We start from the raw sequence: 25,152 nt of genomic DNA on the forward strand, positions 1-25,152 counted from the left end.
TCCTATATCTGTCCATCCTTCTCGCGTCGTTCTCCGTTTCGCCTCGCCTCGTTCGCTTCTGTTTCTTTTTCTCCCCTTTTTCCCCTGTTCTTCGTTTCCTCCCTTTTCCATCAGATGCGTCATCTTCGAGGCACAAGGCACAAGATCCTCGCCAGAGCCCGGGGAGAGAGTGGGACGATGATTTACGGTCTCGAGCCTCTTTCCATCTCCTCTCTATCCGCGCGGCCGAGGTCGAGAGAGTCCAGGACCTTCCCCGCCGCCCTACCTGGCCGATCTTTCGAGCTGGTTTCGCCAGAGTATATACGAGCCAAGAGGACGACCGGTGCACGCCTTGCCTCTGCTCTTCTGCTTGTTCGCTCGCTCGCTCGCTCGCTCGCTCTCGTTCCGCCGCTTGCTTACTTGCTCGCGCTTGCTTGCTGGTTGTTCGTGAAAAGTAAACAGCCAGCCGTGGCAACGACTTGCCGGTGTTCCAGCGCGTCATCGTTGCACCGCCTCCCCTGGCCGCTGGCTAAACGATAGAGATAGGAGAGTAGAGAACGAACAGCCAGGTAAAACGACTACACGCTGCAAGCTTTCTATCCAGCTCTGACCAGGGACGCGCCGGGCTGACCACCTCCTTCTTCGTGTCTTCCTGGAATTAGACGCCTCGTTTGCCGAACAATCTTCCGATCCTCTTTGTGCGTGGGCGGTAAGAATTAGGGGACGGGGACCTTTTATTGGGGTTTATAGGAGTCGTTACTGACAAAGCTGTAGGCACTGTTTTCGTCCTTCGAATCGGTTTCTGCTCTGCGGACAGTTGGAGTACTTTGAGAGCGTTAATGTGTGTCTTACAGGGGCGAGCGAAACTTCCATAAGGAAGAGACACGAAGAGACGCATTTTTTTTTTTTTTATAGAGAAGCGACTCTATTTCTACCTGTTGGTATCTCTGTACTTTATTATCCGATAGGTTTTCAAGCCAGTCGTTCAAAGATTTAGTTTATAACGAACGAACTGCGAGTATCCGCGTCTCGAATAAACGCTCTCGACTTATCGGTAGACGAAAACCATTTTCGATATAACTTCTCCCTTAGACCCTTGTCGAAATTCCAACAAAGTACGGCGATCTTCTCGCTCGTGAAGCGACTTTCCGTTTAACTTCCTACTTTCGAGAACGTTTTTGAATTGCGGGTTTATCGATAAAGAAAAGCGTAGGGCGCTTTTCGTCCAATATTCGACGGCATTGAAACGAGCAAAATGAACGAAAAAGGGCTTCTTCTTCCCTTTCAGCTTTCTCTTCGCGAAGACGTCTTAAGAGAGTTTCAATATATTCGTTTGTCGGAGATGATTTCGCAAATTTACTGTTCCGCACGAACGATGACTGTGAGATAATCGAAATAAAGGCAGGGGCTCTTAAAAAAATACGCGAAAGTTGAATCGAAATAGTGAGTCGGCACACGAAATGATTTCACGGAGAGGAAAGGTGAATAGAAGAGGGGCGAAGAAAAACTAATAAAAGCGTCCCTTCTTTCGACGCTATGAAATAATATTCTTCTTTCAGCAGCCACATACCTCTTGCAATATTATTCATTCCTATTCTCACCCTGTACTTCGCAATTTAAATTTACAAACTCAACGTTCACTATTCATATTCAAAGTTTGTTAAGGGAGGGATCGTAAATTCTAGAAAATTTGCAGCTTACGTGGAATTATTTTCGCTGAGAAAACCTGTGCTCCACGTACGAGGTATTTGCCCGAAGAATATTAAGCTATCGTATAACGAGGCAGCGTTTCAACGAATTTTAAGTTAGGATTATAAGGATCGACGCGATTATTAATTCGCAATTTTCCTCCAATTTTCCCTCAAACAGGTTTTACAAATTTTTACGGAATATTTTAGATCGTCGTTCCCGATAAACAGAAACTTTTAACCGATTAATCGTTTCCCTGATAACTTGTATTTTACAAAATATTCTACGCCATCGTTTCCCGTAAACGCGAACTGTCGATTAATCGACCGTTTCCCAGACAATCTGCGTCGATTATCGCATTTCCTACGATAATTTCCTACGAAGAAACACGCACGTAACAAAATATTCGTAGAAACTTACGTCTACGTAAAAGCGTATTATTTATCGAACGACCAAATACAATTTTCTCTTTACACGTACTCGTGTACATTCCTGCAGAAAATTTCCGAAAACCATAAAATTCGCTTCAACGAGCTTGGCTGCAACGATGCAGCAAAAGCATTCCCGAACACGAATCCTCCTCGACCGCAATTTCACCGTGGTACTCTAACCAGCGGAGGGAGAGAAGGAGAGAGACGGAGCGAGAGATTCCCCCGGCCGATTGGTCGGTGGTTGCGGCCCTGTCAGACACCAGCACGGCAAAACGGCGCTCGATAACGTCGATAGCGCACGAGTTACGAGCGTATACACACACCGGGTCGTTTGGTGCATCCGCCCCGAAGGAAGGAGTCACGGCCCCGATCGTGGCGGTTGCCACGGCGAGGAGGAAGCGCTCGCGGAACATAAGCGGACACGCCATCGGGCGTCGTTTCCGCGGGAGGAGCGACGGCTCCAATTAACGGGCCCAGCGAATCCATAATTCACTGCTAATTAATTAGCGTGCACGTGGTGGATCGGTGGAAGATACAGAGAACGGAACGAGAGGAAACGTGGTAAAGGAGGGGTTGGTTAGGTACGAGGCAAGAGAAATTGAGTTTGCGCGCGCATGCGATCCTAGGGACGCGTTAAACGTGGCCACCATCCAGTTAATAAAATACAGTGAAATTTTAGTTACTTTTAAAATTTATTTCACTTTGCATCGATTTGAGTCGTTTGGAGCAGAAGCAGCAACGGAGATCAAATGCCGAGTAAAATTTGATCGCGTCGCTTTTCATTCCTGAACGTCTTATTATTATTATTATTATTTTATCATCATCGTCGTCATCATCATCGTGATTATTATTGGACATTTACAATCTACTTTTCGTTAGTAGCGGCAGTAATGAGTAAATTGTTCCACGAATATATAAGCAGCTACTATCGAAATTCAAAGTATCGACAAGCCGGATGACGAGTTAATTCGTCTTTCCAGTTAACAGATTCGTTTTATCGCTTTTCACTTTCTCGAAGACGAAGCAATTTTATGCTGCGTTTTTCTATTTATTTTCTACGTAGAATAATCTCCTGTCGATTCTCTACTTTTGTCTAGTTGGGAATTAGATAAATTCACGGCATACCTGACAAGCCTGCAGATTCGATTTTCTTAGAAACGTTAAATAGAATAAAATAAAATTTGGTAAAATTGTCGACTAAACGCGAAGAAGCTACGGCAAGCACGTAGCTAGGGAAAAATGGAAAAGGGCTGGCGGTGTGACCGCGCCTGTTTAATCCTTTCCTGGCCGCGTTTACTCATGCCCCACGACGAGACGAGCGAGCAGTAAACTCGCCAGCTAGGACAAAAGCGACTGCGAACCGCTTCTGTCCTCGTGGCACACCGCGCTGCCATTAACCCCTGGATTATTGTTCCGCGGTGGAAATGCCAGTAGTTGTGCGCTTGCTCGCTCGGCCACTGACGCGTTTCACGGGGTAGAATGTCACGGCGATAGTCAGCCGCGCGATTGCCGGAGAAAATGTTCCCGAGGTTTGTGCTCGTGGTCGAAGATTCGAAAGCCGTTTGGTAGAGAAGGGTGAACGCGTTGCCGAGCTAAATTTGATGGCGATGCGGCGGCAGATAAGTTTGACGATGGTTTTTCGCGTTAGGTTCGAGTAGTGGAAAGAAGAAACTCGCGAGAGGCAAAGTGCGAAAGTTACGGTTTACGGTTGTTTCGCTAGGTGCGTAAATTTGTTCGTCGAGCCTTCTTTTAGCTTTATGGCATGTAATCGATAGTTTGCCATCGCTGCAGACAAACGTTAACAACCTTTTTTTTACAATTCCCGATGATTCATTAAACGCTTCGATACGCGAAAGTTCTCGATTCTTTTCTCAAAATAAATATCTTACTCGCGATTCATTTGTTATTTAACGGATGTTCGATCAGAGACACGTACCTTCGCTGCATCGTACAAATCGTCGAAACGACGATACCGAAAACCGCTTCGCGAGAAGCAAGAAAAATGCCGGTTCGTTCTTCTTTGTTGTAACGTGGTTGGACGCGGCTCTGGACGAAGGTTCTCCGGTGTCTCCGCCACGCTCTTTCACGCCCGCCGTTCATGCAGCGCGCATTTATCCCCGGGGTAGTGTTTCGCGAGGGAGAGACAAGAAAAGACGAAGAGAAAGGAAAGGAGACGCGCGGCGGTGTCGCGTGATCAGGATGCAGACGGCCATCGTAATCGCACACCGAAACACGCAACCGGTATTTCGGCAACGGCCTAACCGCGTGCCTGCTCTTTCTCTCTCCACTCCAACCCTTAACGAGCAAACGCGAAACGAGAAAACGGGCCAACGCGCGAGGTGTCAACTTTAAAGTGGATCCCAATACCCGACCACTTCCTTCGCGACGCAGCGGACTCTCGGGTTTCACCTTTCCTCGGCTACGAACCCGTTCGCTTGGACGGAGACCGCAACAAGGGGAGGGTTTCTCGTTCAAAGTTGAAAAGAAATTCACCGCGCGTAGCTCGAAACCGTAAGCTCGTCTTCTCTCTGTCTCTTCCTCTCCGCGGTCCTTCGAGTCTTCCGCGCTGTAACGTTAATACGTGTTTGTTTTCTCGCGACGTCGAATACGCGCGTCGGCCATGTGTCGTATCCTATTGCCGAGTCGAAGGTATCCGAATTTTGACAGGGGAAATAGGCGTCGGGAACGAGGTGCGGAAGGCTAGTCGCTTGGTGTCCGAGTTAAATTCGGATTGGAAAGTTATTTCCTGCTTGTCTTCGTCGAGTTACGCGGCGAACGATACGTCGGAGTATCACCGGGATTCGAGTCTTCGTTTTCCGTGCTGTATTTCTCTTTGTCCTTCGTCGCGAGTGAAACGTCGCAGAGTCGAGGATTTAAGTCGGATGTTACTTTTTACGAAGAAAACGTTACGTTGTTCGTGCATGTTCTCGAAAATAAAAACAAATGTTACGAGTAAGATTACGTTTTAGAAAAGAAAAATCAATAAGTTGCGGTTTCCGAGAAAGAAATCGTAAAAATGGCAACGAGAAACATTGTAAAGATATGCGGATATCGATAAAAGTTTATTTATTACGAAGGAATTTTTATGATTTTAAGTTGTTTGTATAACGTGGTAGGATACGTGTATTGGAAAGATACCATCTCTGCATTTATCGTTGCTTCTCACTTGATGAACATACCGGCACGTATGACCGATCCATTATTCATATGCGCCTAAGCTGAACGATTCGTTCTAAATGTCTTGCCAGCCGACTTAAGGTTAGGTTCCCATACGCTTCGGAACAAGCGATCAAGCGATAGCGATAAAGCTTCGTACACTTTGTTTTCTGCGTTGCGAGATTCGCGCGAAATCAACTCCATTTTACAACCTTTGATGGAAGAAAAATATCTTATCTTCGGTTTTAATCATCCAATTACCAGTAATTTCAGTGCGACTAATCAATTTGCTTCTTCTGTCAGCCTAGAAGCTGTTTCTAACGTCCACGTAACGATGCGAATGCCCATGCAAATTCATATTTTTCTGAACGCAATGAAATATTCTAACGATTACCACAAACGCGTAACGGTAAGATCTTCTGTCACTGTCTAAACGCAATCGTAATAAACTAAACTGTCGATCCCTCGTGACCAGACCGTGGGTTTTTACGCGTTTACGGGACGTTTCGAGGTGGAAAAATGTGTAGAGTGCAGGATGGCGTCTATATAAAATGCCCAAAGTGATATTTCCTAGTACTAAAACGAGCGTAAAAAGGTGGATTGGCGTGAATATTCGCGATCTCTACTCGTAACATACGTATCAATTTCTACCCTCGAACGAAACAGAAACGCACGCGTCAGGAAAGCCGTCGACGTGGCTTAATTCCACGGTGGCAACTGCTCGGCGCGTCGAAGAGCTCGTATATTAGCTGGCTGACGTGGGCGACTATCGGGAATACCTGTGCACGGTTTTTACCTGTCGATCGTGGTCGCGTCTCGCGCGATTACGCGCGTGTCAGGCGTTCGAAAAAGGAAGCGTGGCGTCCGCCACCGTTGCCTGCTGTCTCGGACCAAAGATATATAGAGTTATTAGACTCGAGCATGGGTCGCGAGGCCGCATGGAAACGCGTATAAAGCGTGCTTTATAATCTCATAAAGGCAAAGCGTGGCTCGGTTGCTCGCGAGCGCGTATCGCCCCCGGGGCCTCTAATAAATAGTTCCGGTTATCGGTCCTTTCGCGACTTGCCCTCCCGTTTCTCTCCACCTCTCGCGCGTTTTTCTCGTCGCGTTTCTCTGTTTCTTCGCCACACCGTGGGTGTTTCTTCGTCGTGGTGGAGGATGGCTTTAATAAACTCGTCCGGGGAACGAGCACCGAGCGAAATCGAGTTTTGTTCTCGTATCCGTTTGGCTCTCGGGGTTTCTCTCCATCGGCCAATCTTAGAAACGCTCGCGAAACCGCCCATCTTTTTTCGCGATAACGCCGAGCAACGAGTATACAAACGCCGGGAGGGCTTCCCTGCCTCCACTCCGTGGGTAATATCGTCGGCATCCTGGTTCCGGTTGCGGCGAGTAATACGGAAAAATGGTGACCGAGCATCGTAAAAGTTCACCGTCGCTACGGAAAAGTTTGATAGCGTTCGTTCCGCGAGAAAATGGAAGCGGAATTGCACGACTCGCAGTGGAGAACGTTGGGATTATATTAATTTAACTCGGATACGAGATCGTAGACAAGGCGAGATATAGCGATCATCTGTGGACCCTGTAGTCGTGTTTTTCTCAGAGTACGCTGAGCTTGATGAAATGTCTGTAGGCAATGGTGTATAGAGTCCATGCCGTAGGCAATAACGTCTTTGCTAGAAGATCACGGCAAAGAAACGCTCGCGACAAGTACATTTTTATCGACGCAGAACAATAAATCGATCGACTTACGCGGAATAAAATATAAGTTTGCGAAAAATTACATTTTCCTACTAGGATTCCAAGAACAGACCGTGCCGTGTCTGTTAGTTGAAAAAACAAACAAGTATATTTAATCGTATTTCTATCTGGCTAAAAGCGAATATCTAATCTTTCCGAGAAGAGCGTATGCATGTTAATCGTAAAATCAAAATATTTGATATATAGCCCTCAACGGTTGTGTCATCCTACATCGAAATATCACCGTCGATGTACGATCTTCCTTATCGGTATTCTTCAAAAAATTTACCACCGAAGATTACATCGATGTAATATCCACATCACCGCCGTGCACAGTTTTAATCAGCCAGAATTAGCATCCGCATCGAATACATAACGCTCGAATTTCTAGCTAGATACGTATCCGTAGATCCCGAGACAAGAAAAATTACTAACTCGCGATCCCTATTAGCAACGGCTGGCAGCGATCGGTAGGATGCAACGGAAAAAAAGATATTTTACAGGCTCGTAAGGCGCGCATAGAGCACATTTTCGTTGGCTTTGAAGGGTACGTACCTTCAAATTTCCTGATGCGATCGGCCGATGCTCGCGTTTCGATTGCCATTTTAATCGCGATCCGCCTCGTCGATAAATGGACGATGCCGCGTAGAATTCACGGAACAGACAGCTCGACCGGAAACGCGTTGCCAGCCGGTTCATCGATCTGGCCGATGCACCACGTTCGATCGCGTATCGCGCCTCGATCGCTTCGATTTCGATTCGGTTCGCTTCTTTTTAGCGAAAATCGTACGCAACGCGCGCGAAAATTACGCAAACGGCGTATCGATGGAAACCATGGCCCGTTAATCGTGGTTTTCCATTGGACGGAAGGGAAACTAACGGCCGGTCCATTGGTAAGAATCTGTGGCGCGATTCGTTACGATCCGATATTTAATTTGGGATTTGGGCTTCGTACATGCCGATCGCGCGTTGCGGATGAGTTTAATTCGAATTTACGGGGCACTTTCCCGTCGCGCTGTGTCACGGCTGCCAGCGGCGTTAATTAATGCTGGGACATCCGGTTATTAACGCGGATCGTGATTTGTGTTTACACGAATCGCGTTAATGACCGCTTAAATAGCGGCCGTGTGTCGCGCGAATCGCGACGCGCTTTCACGGCACGTTTTATGGGGACAACCTAGCGAATTTATCCGTTCTGTTTGCGTAGCGTACATTTTGTAGATGAAGCTCAACTTCTCTTTTGAAGTTGCACGCGCAACAAGTTGGAAAAACACGAATTGCTTTTATTTTTATCTATCGAAGAAAAATTTGGTGGAACTGGAGTGCAGACTATATGCAATTGAAGCGTATCTTCGAATTTTTAAATAGAATATGGAATAGAATATTTCCTTCGTGAAAAAATAATCATAGAATTTGCACAGTGTAGAGTGGCGCAAGAGAATTTGATATGATTTAGTAGATGATACTAATTCTCCATTTTTAAACGACCCTTATTTGTTAGAAATTGTTTATTTATCAGGTAACAAAAATCGCGAACAAGTATTCGTGTCTTTTAATCGTTTTAATCTTTTAATCGAAAACGAAAACGATTTAATAAGTGTAACTTAATATAAAAGAAAATGTCAAATTAAATAAAACCCAGGCGAAACGTCGCGCTTAATTTTCGTTGCACAACGCGGTACCTGAAGTAACCTACCGATAAATCACTATTCGCTGTAATCGCGTCATTCCGAAGAGTCGAAGGGAATCGGCGATGAGATCGACTTCCGTGGAGATTGGACGTCCTGGAAGAATCGACCGACGCGACGAAGAAACGCCGTGACGATTTTTCATCGAGTGCGCACACATATAAAATTCTGGTTTCTTTGGCGAGTTCTCTCTCGTAACGTTGTACATATTCAGTCGTTCGACGTATATCTTCGTCCCGTGCAAAATGTTTCGAGCGACAGCAGATATATTTTACCTGCCGTTTGTCCGCATCGACTCGTCAGTGCTTCTCATCCGATCGATCGCTACGAAACAAGCGGGCATAATTTTAATTAATTGCCGCCATTAATCGTGTGATTAGCCTCGCAAGAACTTTCTACATTTTCTTTCCTTTTTGGTTAAGGCCTGAAGTCATTTAACCGGTGAAGTATGTCGTTGGTCATCTCATTGCTGCTTTTCGTAAGACGATGTTTTATATTTATCGTTAGAAGAATAAACATAAAACGAAACTGATATTTGATTAACCGTGGAATTAAACGAACGATACTTTCAAGTTTAGGAAAATACGAACAATTTATATTTTTAATATTCTGATTCTGTTTCGTTCGTCCTAGAAACAGACGTTATATAAATGTTACACCTTTAATCGTTGTTTAATCGACTAACGAATTTCTTTCTTTTGCCAAAAATGATATTTTGCATCGACGATTGTCAATCGGACGACGAAATGAATCGACGAGACGAAAAATTGAGAATTGGCGGATAATTCTGAAAAAATGCCAAATAGTCGTTTAAAGTGTAAAGATTAAAATTCATATATTGAAAATTAGGAACATGGGTAGAGGTCGCAGAATCGGGCATTGTTCGAATGAATTTTTATTCGTCGATCTGCCGATTAATCACACCGATCTGGACCAAGCTGCAGCTAAAGTACATACGTATCGATGTCGCGGAACGATGTACGCGAATTTATTGGAATATCATTTCGAGACATCTTTTCGAACGTTGTTGCTCGCACGCCTTTTACAACGTGAGACGACAATTTATTAATGTCGTTATTTTTAATATGGAAAGCGTGAAACCTAACCGCGAAACGTGATATCGAGGTGGAGGTGTAGAGTTTCAAAGTAGAGACCTGTCTGTTAACTTCCTTTGCTCTCCGCTATATTTTTAACGCTTCGTCATTTAAATCCGTACAAGATGACTTTCTGTACCTGTGGATGTTGCGAGTAATTTGAATCGATTTATAGAGATATATACCTACGCAAAGTTTGGTACATCTTCGTGATACCATCTCGTCATCCCCGAACTTCTCCTCCGGGTATTCCAGAAACTCTTAATCAACTCCAAGGTCTTATCCTAATTTATGTAAATTACGTACAATAAAACGCTAGCGCAAACCAACGTTTACTTGGAAGACTTGAGATGTAATTTTGAAGTTATAGCACCTTGATATCGTTTATAGCTCGTATAGAGTGGTTCAAAAGAAAGAACTCGAGAAACATGTTTTCCAGGAAGTTGTTTAATCTTCTTTTAGATTATGCGAGTTGGAAACGGCACAACGACGCTGTATTTTAAAGAATCGTAATCTTACGTGTTCTTTTTCGCTGTACGTTCACAACTGTGTAAACTTTCGTAAATTGATAGTGTTATTTCGTGTCTGTTAAGCAAAAAATATCGTAATTAAGTTCTACCCTTTGCACAGGTTGGTAAGAATATTTTATGGTCTACGCGGAAGAATGCGCGTCTCGATACCAACCATTCCGTGTTCGAAAAACGCGCCAACAATTTGCCCTCTCGCGGCGGCGGGAATACCCTTGAATTTCAAGAAGGGACATATCCCGCCCCAGGAAACAGCCTTCAAATTCTTATCGTAACTCGAATTTTTACGATCTTTTCTCCACTCTCTTGGCGCGAAAAAAATATCTCCGCTCGTATATTTTCGCGAGAGATTGTCAAGGTCTCCCCGCGTCTACTTGGAATCGAAACGACTCCGTAAGAAAACGAAATATCAAAGGACAAGAATCGGAGAACGAAAAAAGAAAAGAACTAAAAAGTAAAGCGAAGAATAAGAAAAAAGTAAAAAAGAGGAGAGAGAGGGAGAGAGGGAGAGAGAGAGAGAGTCAAAATAGCAGGAGAGAAAGGGGAGACGCAAAAGAGAGACGAGCCGGGTAAGCGCGAAATAAAACGAGCGTCACTCTGTCGCCGGATACGCTTCCCCACGCTCGCAAATATTTTCCCTATCGAGAAAGGAGCAACCTCGCGACAGACCTCCCGTGGTAACAGGATAATTTATGCAAAAACGTCGACGTGTATAGAAAAAGGAAAGAGAGAGGGGGAAGGGGGACGAAGAAGAGTGGTCGCGGGGCGCGAATAGAATTTATTCGACAGAATTTATTCTTCTTTCGTGGCTTCCACGAAACCCGTAGGTCACTCGTGTTTCACGATTTCTCTCCTCTTCCCTCTTTCTCAAGACGTTCCTCGTCACTTTCGTTGCTGTTATAACTCGTGGCGGTTTCCTTTGGCGATTTTTATTCTCCGCTTGTCGATCCATCATGCAACGACGCGTCGCGCGACGGGACGCCGATTTGAAATTCCGCCTCGAGGTTTCCTCTTGACCAATCGGGACGAAGATCTCGCCGTCCAGAGAGAACGGATCGAACGTTGAGCGCATGTTTCGTCTATAATTAACACCGTTGCCCCCGATCGAGCTTCTCGGAAGGAATTAATTTCACCGTTTATGGGAGACCCTGTATTTCGCCTCTCGTTGTTTATTCGCGATGAATTATACGATTCTCGCGACGACGTACCCTTTTTGCTCCGTAAATCGAACTCGAGCCACGCGAAGTTCCGAGCAAACGGGATGTAGTCGAAGTTCATTTGTTGGAACGTTTCAGTTGGTGTTTGATCAAGCGAACTTTGGTTAATCGAGTGCACATTTACATATCTGCGCGCGTACTCCTATTACCTGTTTGAATTTCAATGGAGAAAATTAGCGAATTATGTAGGAACGTAGAAACTATTTGTTCGTCGAAATGAATTCTGTTGTATCGCGACAATTCGTTTATGCTTCTCGTTTAAACGATAGAAATATTAGTTCGGCTAAGCGAATTCCACGTTATACTATTCAAATTTTAGATACTCCTGGTAGCGTTCTATGCAATTATTTGTCTGAAAGTTAATTTTTCCATTTACTTTTCATGAAATTTTCAACGAGCCTCGTTGAATGACATATCTCGAATCGATCGATCACCGAGTCTTGTTTTTACGGTTCACACAAATGGAATTCCACTGGTATCAAAATAGGACGAAGTCGGCGGATTCGCGAATGGTTCGCCAGAGGCTGGTCTAAACGAATGGCAGAGGATTTTTGTTTTCTGGAGCAGCTCGGACGGCGGAGTGGCGACTGTTCGTCGCGAGGGCGGATTTTTACCGGGGAAAAGTGGCTCGTTTTCCGGTTAGAGTCGCAACAGGTGTCTAGAGCTTTGCTCGTTTTGCCGAATATTGTTCGAAATAGAAAGAGTTTCGTCGGCGTTCCACCGTGCTGCCGTTCAGATAGCTTGGCTGCTTATTAACCGAGTGAATTAACGTCGTTAGAATAGAAATCGTGCTCCGCGGTAGGAAAAAGTTTTACGAAGGATTTTTCTGCCTCCATTGTCTCTACTAGTTTGAAAAGTTCTAGCTTCGTGTATAGAACTTTTGCCTTGCGGAATTTTAACGTTAAGATTTTGTCTCATTGACACATAGCGTACGTTTTTCAAGAACGTGTACTAATTTAACGTTAATTTCACGCATTGTTCGATAGGGCTGCTTGTCGATCTTTCGAACGTGGTAAACAAGAATTTTGCAACACAGAATGAATTTTTATCGAGTAATTTTCTGTTTTACGAGTGCGGGATATCTACTACTGAATTCACAACGATACCAAGTGTAGGATTTATAATTTGTATCACGAGTATACGTTGTTGCACGTTGTAAAATGAAACCATTAAATCGATGCAAGAAGTTAAAGCAAAGAATGATCTAGGCAGATCGCAGAGAAATACGAATCACTCGATAAATTTGTCATCGTTTCGGTCGATCGAGTAAAATTTGATTCTTGCGTTTCCTTCGAAAGCATTCTTATCTTCCGTTAAACAGACGTCGTGGAAAGTGTCAGAGAATTTTGTCAGATTTCTCGAAAGCCTGTAACAGTAAAGAGATTAGAATCGAATTTAAACCGGACATTCTCAGAGATTGCGAAATCTCGAGAAATCTCCAGGCATCGTCTAACCCTGTAACGCAAGCTTCTTATAAATCTTCCAAAAAAAAAAAAAAACCTACCGACACGTAGAATTTCAATTAAACGAAAAACCCAGAAACCGTCGTAAAGAACAGGAGAAATCTCGGCTCGATGAACGCTCCTCCAACAATTTCGTCACGAGCCTCCGGTCAAAGGTAACAGCCATACATCAAAGATACGCAATCCCAGAAACGCGTTTCTTTGTTCGCGAAACGAGAACCACGAGACTCGGGCAGACCCACACACAGGCCGAAAGAAGAAATCCTATGGCCCCGAAAGATGCATAAATCTCCGCGCGATCGCTTTGATTTATGGCGAGGTATGGATAAGGTGCTCGCGCGACGCGCTCGTTAGTTGGCAAAACTGACGGCGCGCGGTGTCAGGTTTTATATCAAATCGCGCGTCACACGCATTAATCATGAATTCAAGCCGGAGAGAACGGTTCGGGGAGGGCAGCAACTGGGACACACGAACAACGAAATCGCTCGCAGTCTCGTTCTCGCGGTCTGTGGTAGCGTCTCCCTTCTGTTCGTTCGTCTTATTGCGGGGCTAGACGCGAGCCAGCGAACGAGTAAACGCGAGCTGCGCCGCGGGACAGGCTGAATACGCGCGCTTGGAACGGGTTCGACGCGGAATGTTAATAATTGAAGCAGCCCGTGCATGGGAGCTGCTGCATGGAGAGAGAAGGCTATATATCGGCGCGTTAAATGTCTGCGCGGTGAAACAAACTTGTTAATCCTTTCGCGCGCGCCGCTGTCTGCCTCGAGCCCCCTTTCAGATCGTAATGGAGTTTCGACGCGTTATTATTCCGCCTGCTGTATTTAGCGGCCCGTAGAAAGCGGACTTTATCGCCCTTGTAAGTAGCGAATCGAGGAAATTGAAAAGCTCGGTATACGCGACTTCCACGTTGCTTATCGCGAGCTTGACACAACCCTACGTTTTGTTCAACCGAACTACGGAATAGGCTCGTCTCTAGATGGAAGACTAGTTTATACGTTTAATTTATGCTTGTGCGATAATTGTTGCAAAGAACACAGATATAATATATTTCGCATATTTAGCCATCGAAAAAGGAAACGCGACCACGAACGATTAACCCTGCTATGCTTTTTCAGTCAATCGCGAGTCAATTTATTTTCTATCGCAGTTTTGTTCTAGAAATTAGGAATTGAACTAAACTGAATTAAATTAGTTCGCCGTACCTTCAAATTCGCTTGGACAAAGGTTTTCCACCGTTTAGAATTCTTTTCTAGAGCCTGTGGATGGTTCGGCGTACCTTCGCTCTGATCGTCCTATTCTCGATTCTTCTCTCGAATAAAAGACTTATTCTTGTTTCCAAAGACCTTTGTTTTATTTTCTAAGTTAGCGCACAACAAAATGAAAAGTTTCTCGACGACCACGCGTTGTAGAGACCAAAGACCACGGAGGCGAGTGAACTCGAGCCTGGAGCCTTTTCACGCGATTTCCTGCCGCGTCCTCGTCGAGCGCAGGCTCGTTCGCCGTGAGTTATGATCACCTGGCGTCGACAAATTGGCCGCTTCTCGCGCGCCGATCAGAGAAACCCCTCCGCGAGGCGACCATCGAGAGAAAACGCGATGCCCCCGAGACGAATCGACCAGCTCCGTGTCCCGGGATGATTTCTCATTTAGCTTTGATGCCTCCTTGATTCGCTCGAGCGAACACGCGCGCTCCACGAAGGATCTCTTGATGGCGTTCGACGCGCGTCGCCTGTACCTTGTGTGCAATGGAATTTAGTTTCAATTACGGTTTGTTATCCCGAGTGACGGTATTTTGACAAGATGGAGGGAAGGACCCCCTTTTTGCTGCGTCATGCTTTCAACTGAAAGTGTTCGTTGTGCGACGAACGCAGTTGTTACGGCGTGGTTGACGTTCAGTTCAGATATCCGCTTTCGCGCCTTCGGTGTACCGAATTATTCAGGTTTAAAAAAGAGTATAGAGTTTTATTCGTCGTTTCTAAACGTTTTCCAGGTTTTTCGAATCTCAACCATGTCTCGTTAATTCACTCAGTGAATTAATGGTAAATCAACGCAGTGATGAGATAATTCTCTTTGCGACTCGAATCGCATTTTATGCGGTAAGAAAAATATCTTTTGCTCTTTGTAGCTATTTGACGAGATGTAAGAAATCGGAAAAGGAGGGAATTTAAAAATTGTCGAAGGAAGAGAGTAAGCAAGTAAGCTGTAGAAGAACGAACGTTTGTTGTGCATTCTGAAATAACATTATTCGCATTATTCCGGAATAATGTAAGACGTAGCCTGTCTTTTTATATTTATTGCAACCTGTCAGATTGTCACGTAGAAAACGCACGAGGGTTAAAAGCGGACACGTATTTATCGATGTTTGTAAAGTTCTCTCACGGCGACTATAATGGCATACTTTTCGTTGCAATTGAAGTTGCAATCTCTGATTTTTTTATCACGATGAATCGAATTACGAAATGCACGATATCTCTTTGATCTCTTTAATCAACGCAACACAGGTATAATAGGCTGTCTCCGATGGAAGAAGATAATGTCATTCGGAAATTCCGATATTATTCAATTTCTGTATTCCAGTCCTAATATAGATGGAAATCCAGTAGAAATTAGACATTGATGAAGTAGCGATGATAATGATAATTACCCGATCCCCACTGTTGCACGCGAATCTAAAACTATTCATCAATCAACTCATTATTCCTGGAATAATAGCTGGTATCCGAACGTTTACCGTAATTACCATACAAAATTATTGCTGTGGTTCTCATTGTTTCGCTGGGAATAACAGCGAGTATGCGTATAACAGTGGCAAAACTTAACGGAGTATAACGTTTCTCATAATCGTGAAGCGAATTTTCAATACCATTGTCGTAGACGAGTATTTCTAATTGATAATAGAAAGGTTGATCTTAGATTTGATGTGTTTTTTATTGGTTTTTAAATCTTAATTTCGTACGTGAGCAAGGACGCCCGCATTTATCAGGCCGTTATGAGCGTGTGACTCACGGGGAAAGGATCTGTTGACAGGCTGGACAGCTTAATTGGTTAAAGCAGTCAGGCACGGGTGAAAGAAAAATTCGAGTTCGAATCCCTGCTCAGAAATCCAATTGGTCGGGCCCTCTTCTTTTTACGTAACGTTCTGCCGACGTTTGTTTTCGTACGTGATCTATCAACAGCTTTAAAAAATCGCTCGTGGTTTGGAATTTATACCGACGCTTTTATCTTTTTTGTATTCATAACGTAATGAAGGCACTTGAACCATTTACATTGAAATGCAACTGTCAATCAAATATACTTAATATCTCGATGCTTCAATATGTGGCATCAATATGATGCTTCAATATATGTTCAAATAAGAAGCCAGTAAATAAATCGAAACGAAGTATGAATAATACATGTATATATATCTACTAAACATTTGTTGCTGTTAAAATACCACTTCTGCTGGATTTGCATTATCAGAAATGTCTTTACTTTAGGTGATGATATTTGTTCCAAACGCTGTTCGTTAGTCTGTTTATCGAAATACGTAAAAACTGAAATTCATCGATTGCGTCGACAGAATTGCTCGAATAAATCGAATTTTGACCATGATTTACTTGAAACCAATAATTCCTTTGCTTAATAATTACTGTCACAGTCATAAGCGTCTGAATTGAAGAAGCTTGTCGTTTGATGAAGCAAGTCCGCAAAAAATTAGAATAAAACGAGCATTCGCCAAACGGACCACAACCCCTTAAATAAAGAACGCCCCTCCGCAATCACAAGACGTCGGAAGAAAAATTTCCTGGCGAGTATTCTCGTTTCGCCCACATCTTCAGAAAGAAACGGAAGGACGTGACGGAGGATTTGCATGCGAGAGGAGTAAATCATAAGCCAAACAACGCCGGCAGCGGGGCCGAGCCGTATTCCTGGCAAGGGCGAGGCCTTTAAAACTGATTCATTACTCGACACGATCCACCATCCTCTCCCCTTCTGGAACGTCCAAAGTATCCCGCGAAAATGTACCTTAATGGGAAATTATAGCGCGAATGGGCGAGGGAAAGCATCATCTTCATCACGAACGCGCCGTATTCCACGAGACAAGATGGTGAATGGCGGTGTACGATGGTCACGTAGAGGGAAGGAGCGCGAAGGTGAGCCCGGAATAATAAGCGATAGCTTGTTCCCGCGGCGATGAAGCACGGAGTATCGCGTTTTCGAGCGCGATAATTTCCCGGTCGTGGGCCAGGCCTCTCTGACGCGTCAATAAGCGCCGCACGTTGTTCTTCGACGATTAACGATCGATCGGTCGAATCGCGCGTGACCGTGTTCCGCTATAAGGTGCTCGCGCGAGCGAACGAGTGGGATTCGTTTGGCTGGATGAATTACGACGACGAGGCCACGTGGATTAATAATCGAAAAGGCGTGCGCGTTCTCTTCCTGTCCGCTGTTTTACGTTAGAGACTCTGAAAGATGTATTGGAGGCAGGTTCGTTGATTTTAATTGCTTTGTGAGACGCGGTGAGTGGGAGGGCTGAATGATACGAGAGCGATTAATCGATCCGCTTGTCACTCTTTGAAAATGCTCGATGATCCTTTCGATTCGATGTCGGTCCAGACTGGAAGAAGGTTGCAGGTGTCGCGGTAATTTATTATTCCTGTCGTTTTCTCTTAATATTCTAGATATTTCAAGCTCGAGAATTGGGAAAAAGGATACTCGAAGGAAATTTGAATATTTGGATGACAAGGTTAGTCGATGAATTTTCACCGAGAATACATTGGTATAACTGATCTCGAGAGTTAAAGTCATATCGAACTAATCGTCATCGTTCTTTTAAACTTACGTAGTAAAAAATGGTCACGTGGACACCAAAAAATGGACACCAAAGGTCCAAAGGTGCACGTTCACATGCTCCCCCTTAAATTCAAGGGGTGTCTTTAGCGGGCGTGGGTTCCACTCGCATGAGTCACGTGCTTTCAAATATCAGAGAGGCACGACATAGGGTGGCTGAAACGAAAAAAGGTGCTGTCGAACGCGAAGACATCGCAAGAGACCGATCGAAGTCGTCCATTCAGACGTTACGAACCTGCATACTGAATGCCATGAATATCGAATTAACATGCCAGCCAGTTGACCTTTCTCGTGTTTGAGCACAGAGCTTCTGCGAGATAGAGACGCCTTTTATACGCTCCTTCTTTGTTAAAACCAACGCTGGATGCACGAGTTTCGCGAGTATTCTACTCCGAGACGACGACGATCGACGAGGTTGACTACTTGCATATTTGCAACTTTTACAGACTGGAGCTTTTTAAGGATCCTCGATCCTCCCGGTTCGTCCCGGTCTCTCGAGGCAGCATTTCGTTTGAATACCATTGTTCATGACGAATGAACGGCTTAGTACCGCAAAACGTCGAATACAGGCTCTCTGGATGGCTTAGACCTGGCTCTGAACCGGAAGCCGGGCAAGGGAGGAAAATACACATCCGTCTCGACTAGACAGCCACACGATTTGACTCACCGTAACGCTTTCTTAGGCTAATTTCACACGAACGTACTCGTACGTGCGCGTCCAACGACTGAAGAATGTTAGGACGGTAGAAACACGAGCCTCTCGAAAGTTAAACCGATCGACTCGATTTTTTATTCGGTTTCTTAATTTCATTAGAAAAGTACGACGCTATATTGATATTAGATCCTTAATATTAATTTCTACTTGCATCGTTGAATCGATTCTTGTAAGCGGTAGTACTGTATATTTCTGTGTGAAGTCAGCTTAACTCCGTTCTCTCTCAATCCTTCCATCTGCCGATGCAGCGAGTCTACGTCGCTCAGGATCGTTTCCCTGATCCTTTCCTTGCACGCGTCAATCTCCGTTCCGGCACGAGCCACACACGTAGCCTCGTAGGAGACGAGGAGAGAGGGGCAGAAGTTAGTCGTTCTCGCGAAGATGCAACACAGTGGCGGGTTTTAGATCGTATAAATAGCTCGGGGAACGCGTGCGTCTCGGGGTGCTAGCAGTTAACAAACGGTAAAACTAACACCGCCTCCTACAATAACATTTCGCTCCGGTCACGTGTTTTCCGCGGCCCGACTATTATAAGATCCACCGACTGTCGTCGTCCCGTGGCTGATGCTCCCTCCATTGCACGTTAACCTTTCTGCTCTCGTCGTATTCGCTCGTCACGTCGTGCCTGCTCCGCTTCCACGCGTTCCTTTGCCCTATTCCACCTTCCAATTCCACCTTCTTCTTCGTCGTGTTTCTTTTTCTGTTTTCTCGGCGAGAGATATCCAGAGAGACGCGCATGGCGTGCCAATCGAGAGTTCCGTTCCTTTCTCACATAGCGTATAGAAGCTCGTGCGAGTGTGTATACCCTTTGCCTTGGAATCTCTAGCGAAGGATCTAGCCTCGTCGGACGTTGATTTATGCGGCAGCCACCTGAACCCCGCGCCCTTCGTGTTCGTTAGGGTCGCAGACGGTCGCGTCTTTCGGCGGCCTCTTAACGAACGAATCGAGATTCGGCGGGTGGTTATGCAAATACGAGCACCGGCCGGTTGATCGCCTTCAACCGTTCGCGTTATATAATCTTATGCTAGCTACAACTCTGGCCGATGTCTTTTTTTCCATTGGCGAGAACCATTTCGTTCCCGGGTTTAATTAGGACCACCGTAAGGGCCTCTGAGATTGAACACGTTTTTGTTGCATCCTGTTCGAACGAAAACGTATGGAGGATGGAATACATTTAGGGGATGGCTGATTACGGAGCGAGACGGATGATGAGCGGCGAAGATAGTGGTTTGTGGGGTTTTTGATTTTATTTAATTAAAGATCAATTAAAACTTATTTATTTCGAATAATAACGATTATTTAAATCTTGTCTTTGTTTCTTCCCAAGTCTTTCGCGCATGCCGGAAAATTGATCGTCATTATGCCAGTCTGATCGTTCTAATTTGAATAAATTGAATAAATTTCCGTGTTATTCGCGTGCCTATTCTCTGTTAAAATCCACCGGCTAAATAACTTTATATTATTTTAAAGTACACCGGATAGTTTATCAGTACGCTCCAGTTCCGACCATGAATTGGGCAACAAAAGCAGTATTCCACGAAACACGATTGCAGCGAAATTGGAAGATACCAGAGCGTTAACGTCCATCCATTAACCTAATTGATACGCATACATTGTATGCGCCAGCTGAAACGCTTTGTGTTTGGCCAGAACCAGTGACACACGCATTAACGAGAAACGTGCTAAAACGCGAGGCAACATGAAAAATTGCACGAATTATCCCGGAATGGTCTCGTGTTTCTTTCATGGCGTATGTTGATGACCAAGCAGTCAAAAAATAAATTTCACGTAAATGAATTCCGAATAGGTTGATACCACTTGAACTACACGATATTCATAAACGTTTAAAAAACACTATAATATTTTGTGTTTCAGGCCGGAGTGATGCGATCCACGCAGGAGTAAAGCAAGCGACGTTGGAAAATGGGACTCGTTCGACGGACGAAGCTGCTTCCAAGCCGAACGATGGCGTCCCTGTTACCATTGCTGCTGCTGGCAGTATTACCGAACGTGCGATTAGAATCAGCGATCAGTCCAGTGAGCAACGTGGGCTCGGTGTCGAGCGGTTCTTCGTCCTCCTCTTCTTCTGCCTCGTCGTCGTCGATGGTGGGCGTCGTGCCTGGCAGTGGCTCGGCTTCCGGTAGCATGGTTGGTTCTGGTAACAGCGTGGTTGGAGGTGGAAGCAGCGGCGTTGGACACTCGTCTTTAGGCGGTGGAGCTGTTAACGGAAACGGTCGATGCGAGGAGATCACGATCCCAATGTGTCGTGGAATCGGTTACAATCTAACGGCCATGCCGAACGAATTGAATCACGACAACCAAGAGGAGGCTGGCTTAGAGGTGCACCAATTCTGGCCATTGGTCGAAATCAAATGTTCGCCAGATTTGAAATTCTTCCTCTGTTCGATGTATACCCCGATATGCTTGCCCGAGTACACTAAACCTCTTCCAGCTTGTAGAAGCGTTTGTGAAAGAGCACGGGCAGGTTGCGCACCGTTGATGCAACAGTATGGATTCTCCTGGCCAGAGAGAATGGCCTGTGAAAGATTGCCAGCCCATGGTGACCCGGAGAACTTGTGCATGGAACAGGACAATCGTACTAGCAGCACCGGGTATGGATCCGGAAACGGAGGAGCCGCGAGTAGCGCCCCTTTACCAGCAGCAGCGCCACCACGCCCAACCAGGCCGTCGAAGACGACCCAGCCACCGCGGTGCAAGCCAGGCAAAAACCAAAAAAACTGCCAGCATCCCCCGGGGGAAAGGGCGAGGGACTGCGTGTGCCGGTGCAGGGCACCCCTCGTACCCCTGGGGGCGGGGGGCACGGTCATTCCGGGACCGATAAGCGGCAGCAGCACCGGCAACATCGGCAACGGGGCTGGACTGGCAGGCATGGCCGTAAGTGGGGTCATACCGGCGCCACCGATAAGCATCGGCCGGAGCATCATTCAGGACATTGCCGGAGTACCGAACTGCGCTCTCCCGTGCCACGGGGCGTTTCTCACCCCCGAAGAGCGAGGGTTCGCGGCCGTGTGGCTGGCTCTGTGGAGCGGCCTGTGCGCCGCAAGCACGCTCGTGACCGTCACCACGTTTCTGATCGACACCCAGCGCTTCAAGTATCCTGAGAGACCGATAGTGTTCCTGTCAGCCTGCTACTTCCTCGTATCGATAGGTTATCTAACGAGAAGCGTGTTCGGCCACGAGGAGATAGCCTGCGACGGGCCAGCGTTGAAGTCGAGGGCACAGGGTCCGGAAGCTTGCGTAGCCGTCTTCCTGATGATCTACTTCTTCGGCATGGCGTCCTCGGTCTGGTGGGTGATCCTCGCGCTCACGTGGTTCCTCGCGGCAGGACTGAAATGGGGCAACGAAGCTATAGCCTCGTACTCCCAGTACTTCCATCTAGCAGCTTGGCTGGTACCCGCGATTCAAACTTTCTCGGCGTATCTAGCGGGGGGAGTAGCAGGGGATCCAGTAGCAGGAGTCTGCACGGTAGCTCCGGATGGAATAAAAACCTTCATTCTGGCACCGTTATTCTTGTATCTTCTACTGGGGACCAGCTTCCTTCTGGCGGGTTTCGTGAGCCTGTTCAGAATTCGATCGGTGATAAAGCGACAACCAGGAGCGAAAGCGGACAAACTGGAGAAACTGATGATACGAATCGGCGTGTTCAGCGTTCTATACACGCTACCAGCCGGAGTAGTGTTGGCCTGTCACATGTACGAAACGTCGTTAAGAAACGAATGGCTCGATTCGTTGGCTTGCCCGTGTCGGCCAAGGGCAAGACCTCTCTACTCCGTCCTGATGCTCAAGTACTTTATGGCGCTCGCGGTAGGCATCACGTCAGGCGTGTGGATCTGGAGCGGCAAAACCGTCGACTCGTGGAAACGTCTGTGGAGGCGTTTGTTCAGCGGCGGAAGCGGCGGAGGCGGTCACGGAGGCGGTGGCGCCGGTATGGTAGCAGGCGTGACTGGCGTCAGCGGAGGAATCGGCAGCACCAGCATCAAGGGCGTCGTAGGACGTGTCGGAGTGCCGTATCCACCGGCACCTGGCCCTGGAAGCGCTCTACTTCCACCTGGCAGCGTGGCAAGCGCGTCCCAACACCATCTCCATCATCACGTCCTCAAACAACCTCCTCTGTCGCACGTATGACGTCACCAGTCGGCGGGGGGCGACATGAACACCGCGGGCTGCGACCAGCAGCAACAACAGCAGCAATCGGTGCAACAGGAGAGGCCTTCCGCCCTTAGTAACTACGGGCCCATTTAGCCCTTCGCCTCGGCCTCGCGCAGGCATACGCCGCACACGGCGCCACACACGGCGCCACACACGCCACACTCGGCGGCTACTATATATTCGAGGAGGTCGTTGGCGTCAACCACGGGCCCCCTCACGCCGGCACACGGGCTCGCACCCTCGTATACTCAGGCCACCGAAGTATGAATCGATTTCCGATAGCAAGTTGGTCGTCGTCGTTTCAACGCTGAGACGAGGCTCGGAAGAAAGGGAAAAAAGAGGGTCGAAGGTGTGCGCGTTTCTCGGTACCGCCGGCGTGTGGCTTTTTGCGACGCGCGTCGAACAGCGTCGACGACTCGCGACGGTGCTTCTCGATTACCGAATATACGTATTAGCCCGTACGTGTCTTTCCCGCGGGTCTCGAGTCGCCTTCATTTTTTCTACCCCTTTCTACTTCTTTCTATGTCACTTTCAATCCCGTGTTACATGTGTAGGTTAACGATTAACTCTGTAACCATTTTGGAGAATTTAGCGGTGAAATTCTGATAATTAGCGAAGAAACAGGTATCGCGAACGCTATTCGAATCGAAGCGCGGCAACGATGGTACGGATCCTTGAAGCGACCGTTCCAGAGGGCGACACTTAAAAAATGGCGCTCGAGACCGGCCGGTGTAGTGAGATTGTAATGACAGTGCGTGGATCGGATGTAGAGTAACGTATAAGTGTGATATGGCGCGAATGGGATAGTATGACAGAGAATTGTCTCTTATTCGTATCTATCTGTAATCTTTCTTACTTATATACCGTAGCGGAACTCGTACAGTCCGCATGTCCGTCTAACGTGTATCGTCTCGTCTATTTATCTAACCTAGCCATAACAGAAGTATAGGTGTACAACAGAAACTTTCTATAGATGTCGTTACTTAAGGGTTACGGCGGTGGTCCGGCATTCCAAAGCGCGTGTTTTTATAATTTCATACGATTTTAGTCGCTAGTCGAAAGAATCGAAGCGAACGTATAAGACAGGGAAGGATCGATTTGATCATCCTCGACCAATGAAAGTACTCGTAGCCACGAATACAGGCTCACCGTCGTCGATCGTATGAAGTACGACGAGCAAGTGTATAGCGGAGACGTATAAAGAGAGGAGAAGAATGCGAAGAACGAAGGTAACTGTAAATATTATTCTTAGGTGTTAGATAAAAAGCTGTAAATATATAAAAGAGAAATGGAAAGGAAACGATCATCAAAAAACGATTTATCGGTCGACACGAGATATACGAATGTACAGGCGCGAGCATGCGCAGTCGCGATGATTACGCGTTCCTTTTTACGCATCTGTGTAACCGTGTAGTCCGTGGAGCTATGAAATCCATTTCCAATCTTTCGAAGGTGAATCGATCGTTGACACGGCGTAAGAGAGGAAAGAAAAAGAACTCGTGTCAAATTATTGGTGCAATGAGTAATTGATATCAAATAACAGTGGGTATATCATAAAAAGAAGCTTCGAAAGAGCCGCTAGTCTTGCCGCGGGCGAAGGAACGCGTCAATCGCATCGTGAATGCGTCGGGGAAGAAAATAAAAACGTGTGCTTACGGTATGTACACATACGTTAAAACATAATTTCGGGTGTCAAACGTGTCTTTTTTTCCGCCGAACGAAGCCCCCCTTAACCTTTACCGTTTTATATATATACATATATATACATATATATATATGATATATATACATACACACGCATCTTGAGGGACACGCGTAGATTGCAAGGGAAAAGATGGCAGAGGTAACACGATTCCGAATGACACTTGTTTTTTATACCTCGCATGGCTTTCTGTCTCTGATAGTTAGAGATTTAGGGAGTTGTGCACATACGCACATATATCAATACCACTGATACTACACACACATACACTACACTATCGTACATACTCGCACGTAGAAACGAGGACAAGAACAACTTCTGTACATCCCGAGACTAAATCGTAGGTAAAATGGAAAAAAATGACAATTCATATACACGTTTACGTGTCTTCTGTGTCCGCAATAGACAAGTAGCTGTTGACAGAGTGCGAAATCGGATAAACGAATAAATGGTTAAGTACGTAAATATATATATATTATAGATACATTATAAATATATATATATATATATATGTATGTATACATATAAATATATATATATACATATATATATATATATATATATGATCGTAAAAGTATGTGCGAGACCTTGACACGAGGACGCGCGTGCTTCTGCGACGCGATGTCGACATCTCACAATTTTTCTAATCGCTGAAGGAGAAAAGGGGAGGACTAGAAGGAAAAGTACGATTCTCGAAAGTGTATTTTTTATCGTTGCTCCTTTCGCAAGACATTTCGGAAGCCGAATCGCGT

At 45.9% G+C, this 25,152-nt stretch overlaps 1 protein-coding gene across 3 annotated transcripts in view; it reads left to right on the plus strand.

Moving 5' to 3' along the window:
* Positions 1-24,327, plus strand: part of LOC117234416 (frizzled-2-like) — a 126,232-nt gene extending 101,905 nt beyond the window's left edge. For all 3 annotated transcript variants that reach the window (XM_033495582.1, XM_033495580.1, XM_033495581.1), the window contains exon 2: positions 20,404-24,327. In XM_033495582.1, coding sequence (XP_033351473.1) covers positions 20,452-22,674 — 2,223 coding nt within the window. In that variant the 5' untranslated portion in view covers positions 20,404-20,451 and the 3' untranslated portion in view covers positions 22,675-24,327. The remainder of the gene's footprint in view (positions 1-20,403) is intronic.
* Positions 24,328-25,152: the final 825 nt, after the last annotated feature.

Source organism: Bombus vosnesenskii, unplaced genomic scaffold (genome assembly GCF_011952255.1).
Source record: "Bombus vosnesenskii isolate JDL3184/JDL3185 unplaced genomic scaffold, Bvos_JDL3184-5_v1.1 scf7180000013305, whole genome shotgun sequence".
Lineage (NCBI taxonomy): Eukaryota > Metazoa > Arthropoda > Insecta > Hymenoptera > Apidae > Bombus > Bombus vosnesenskii.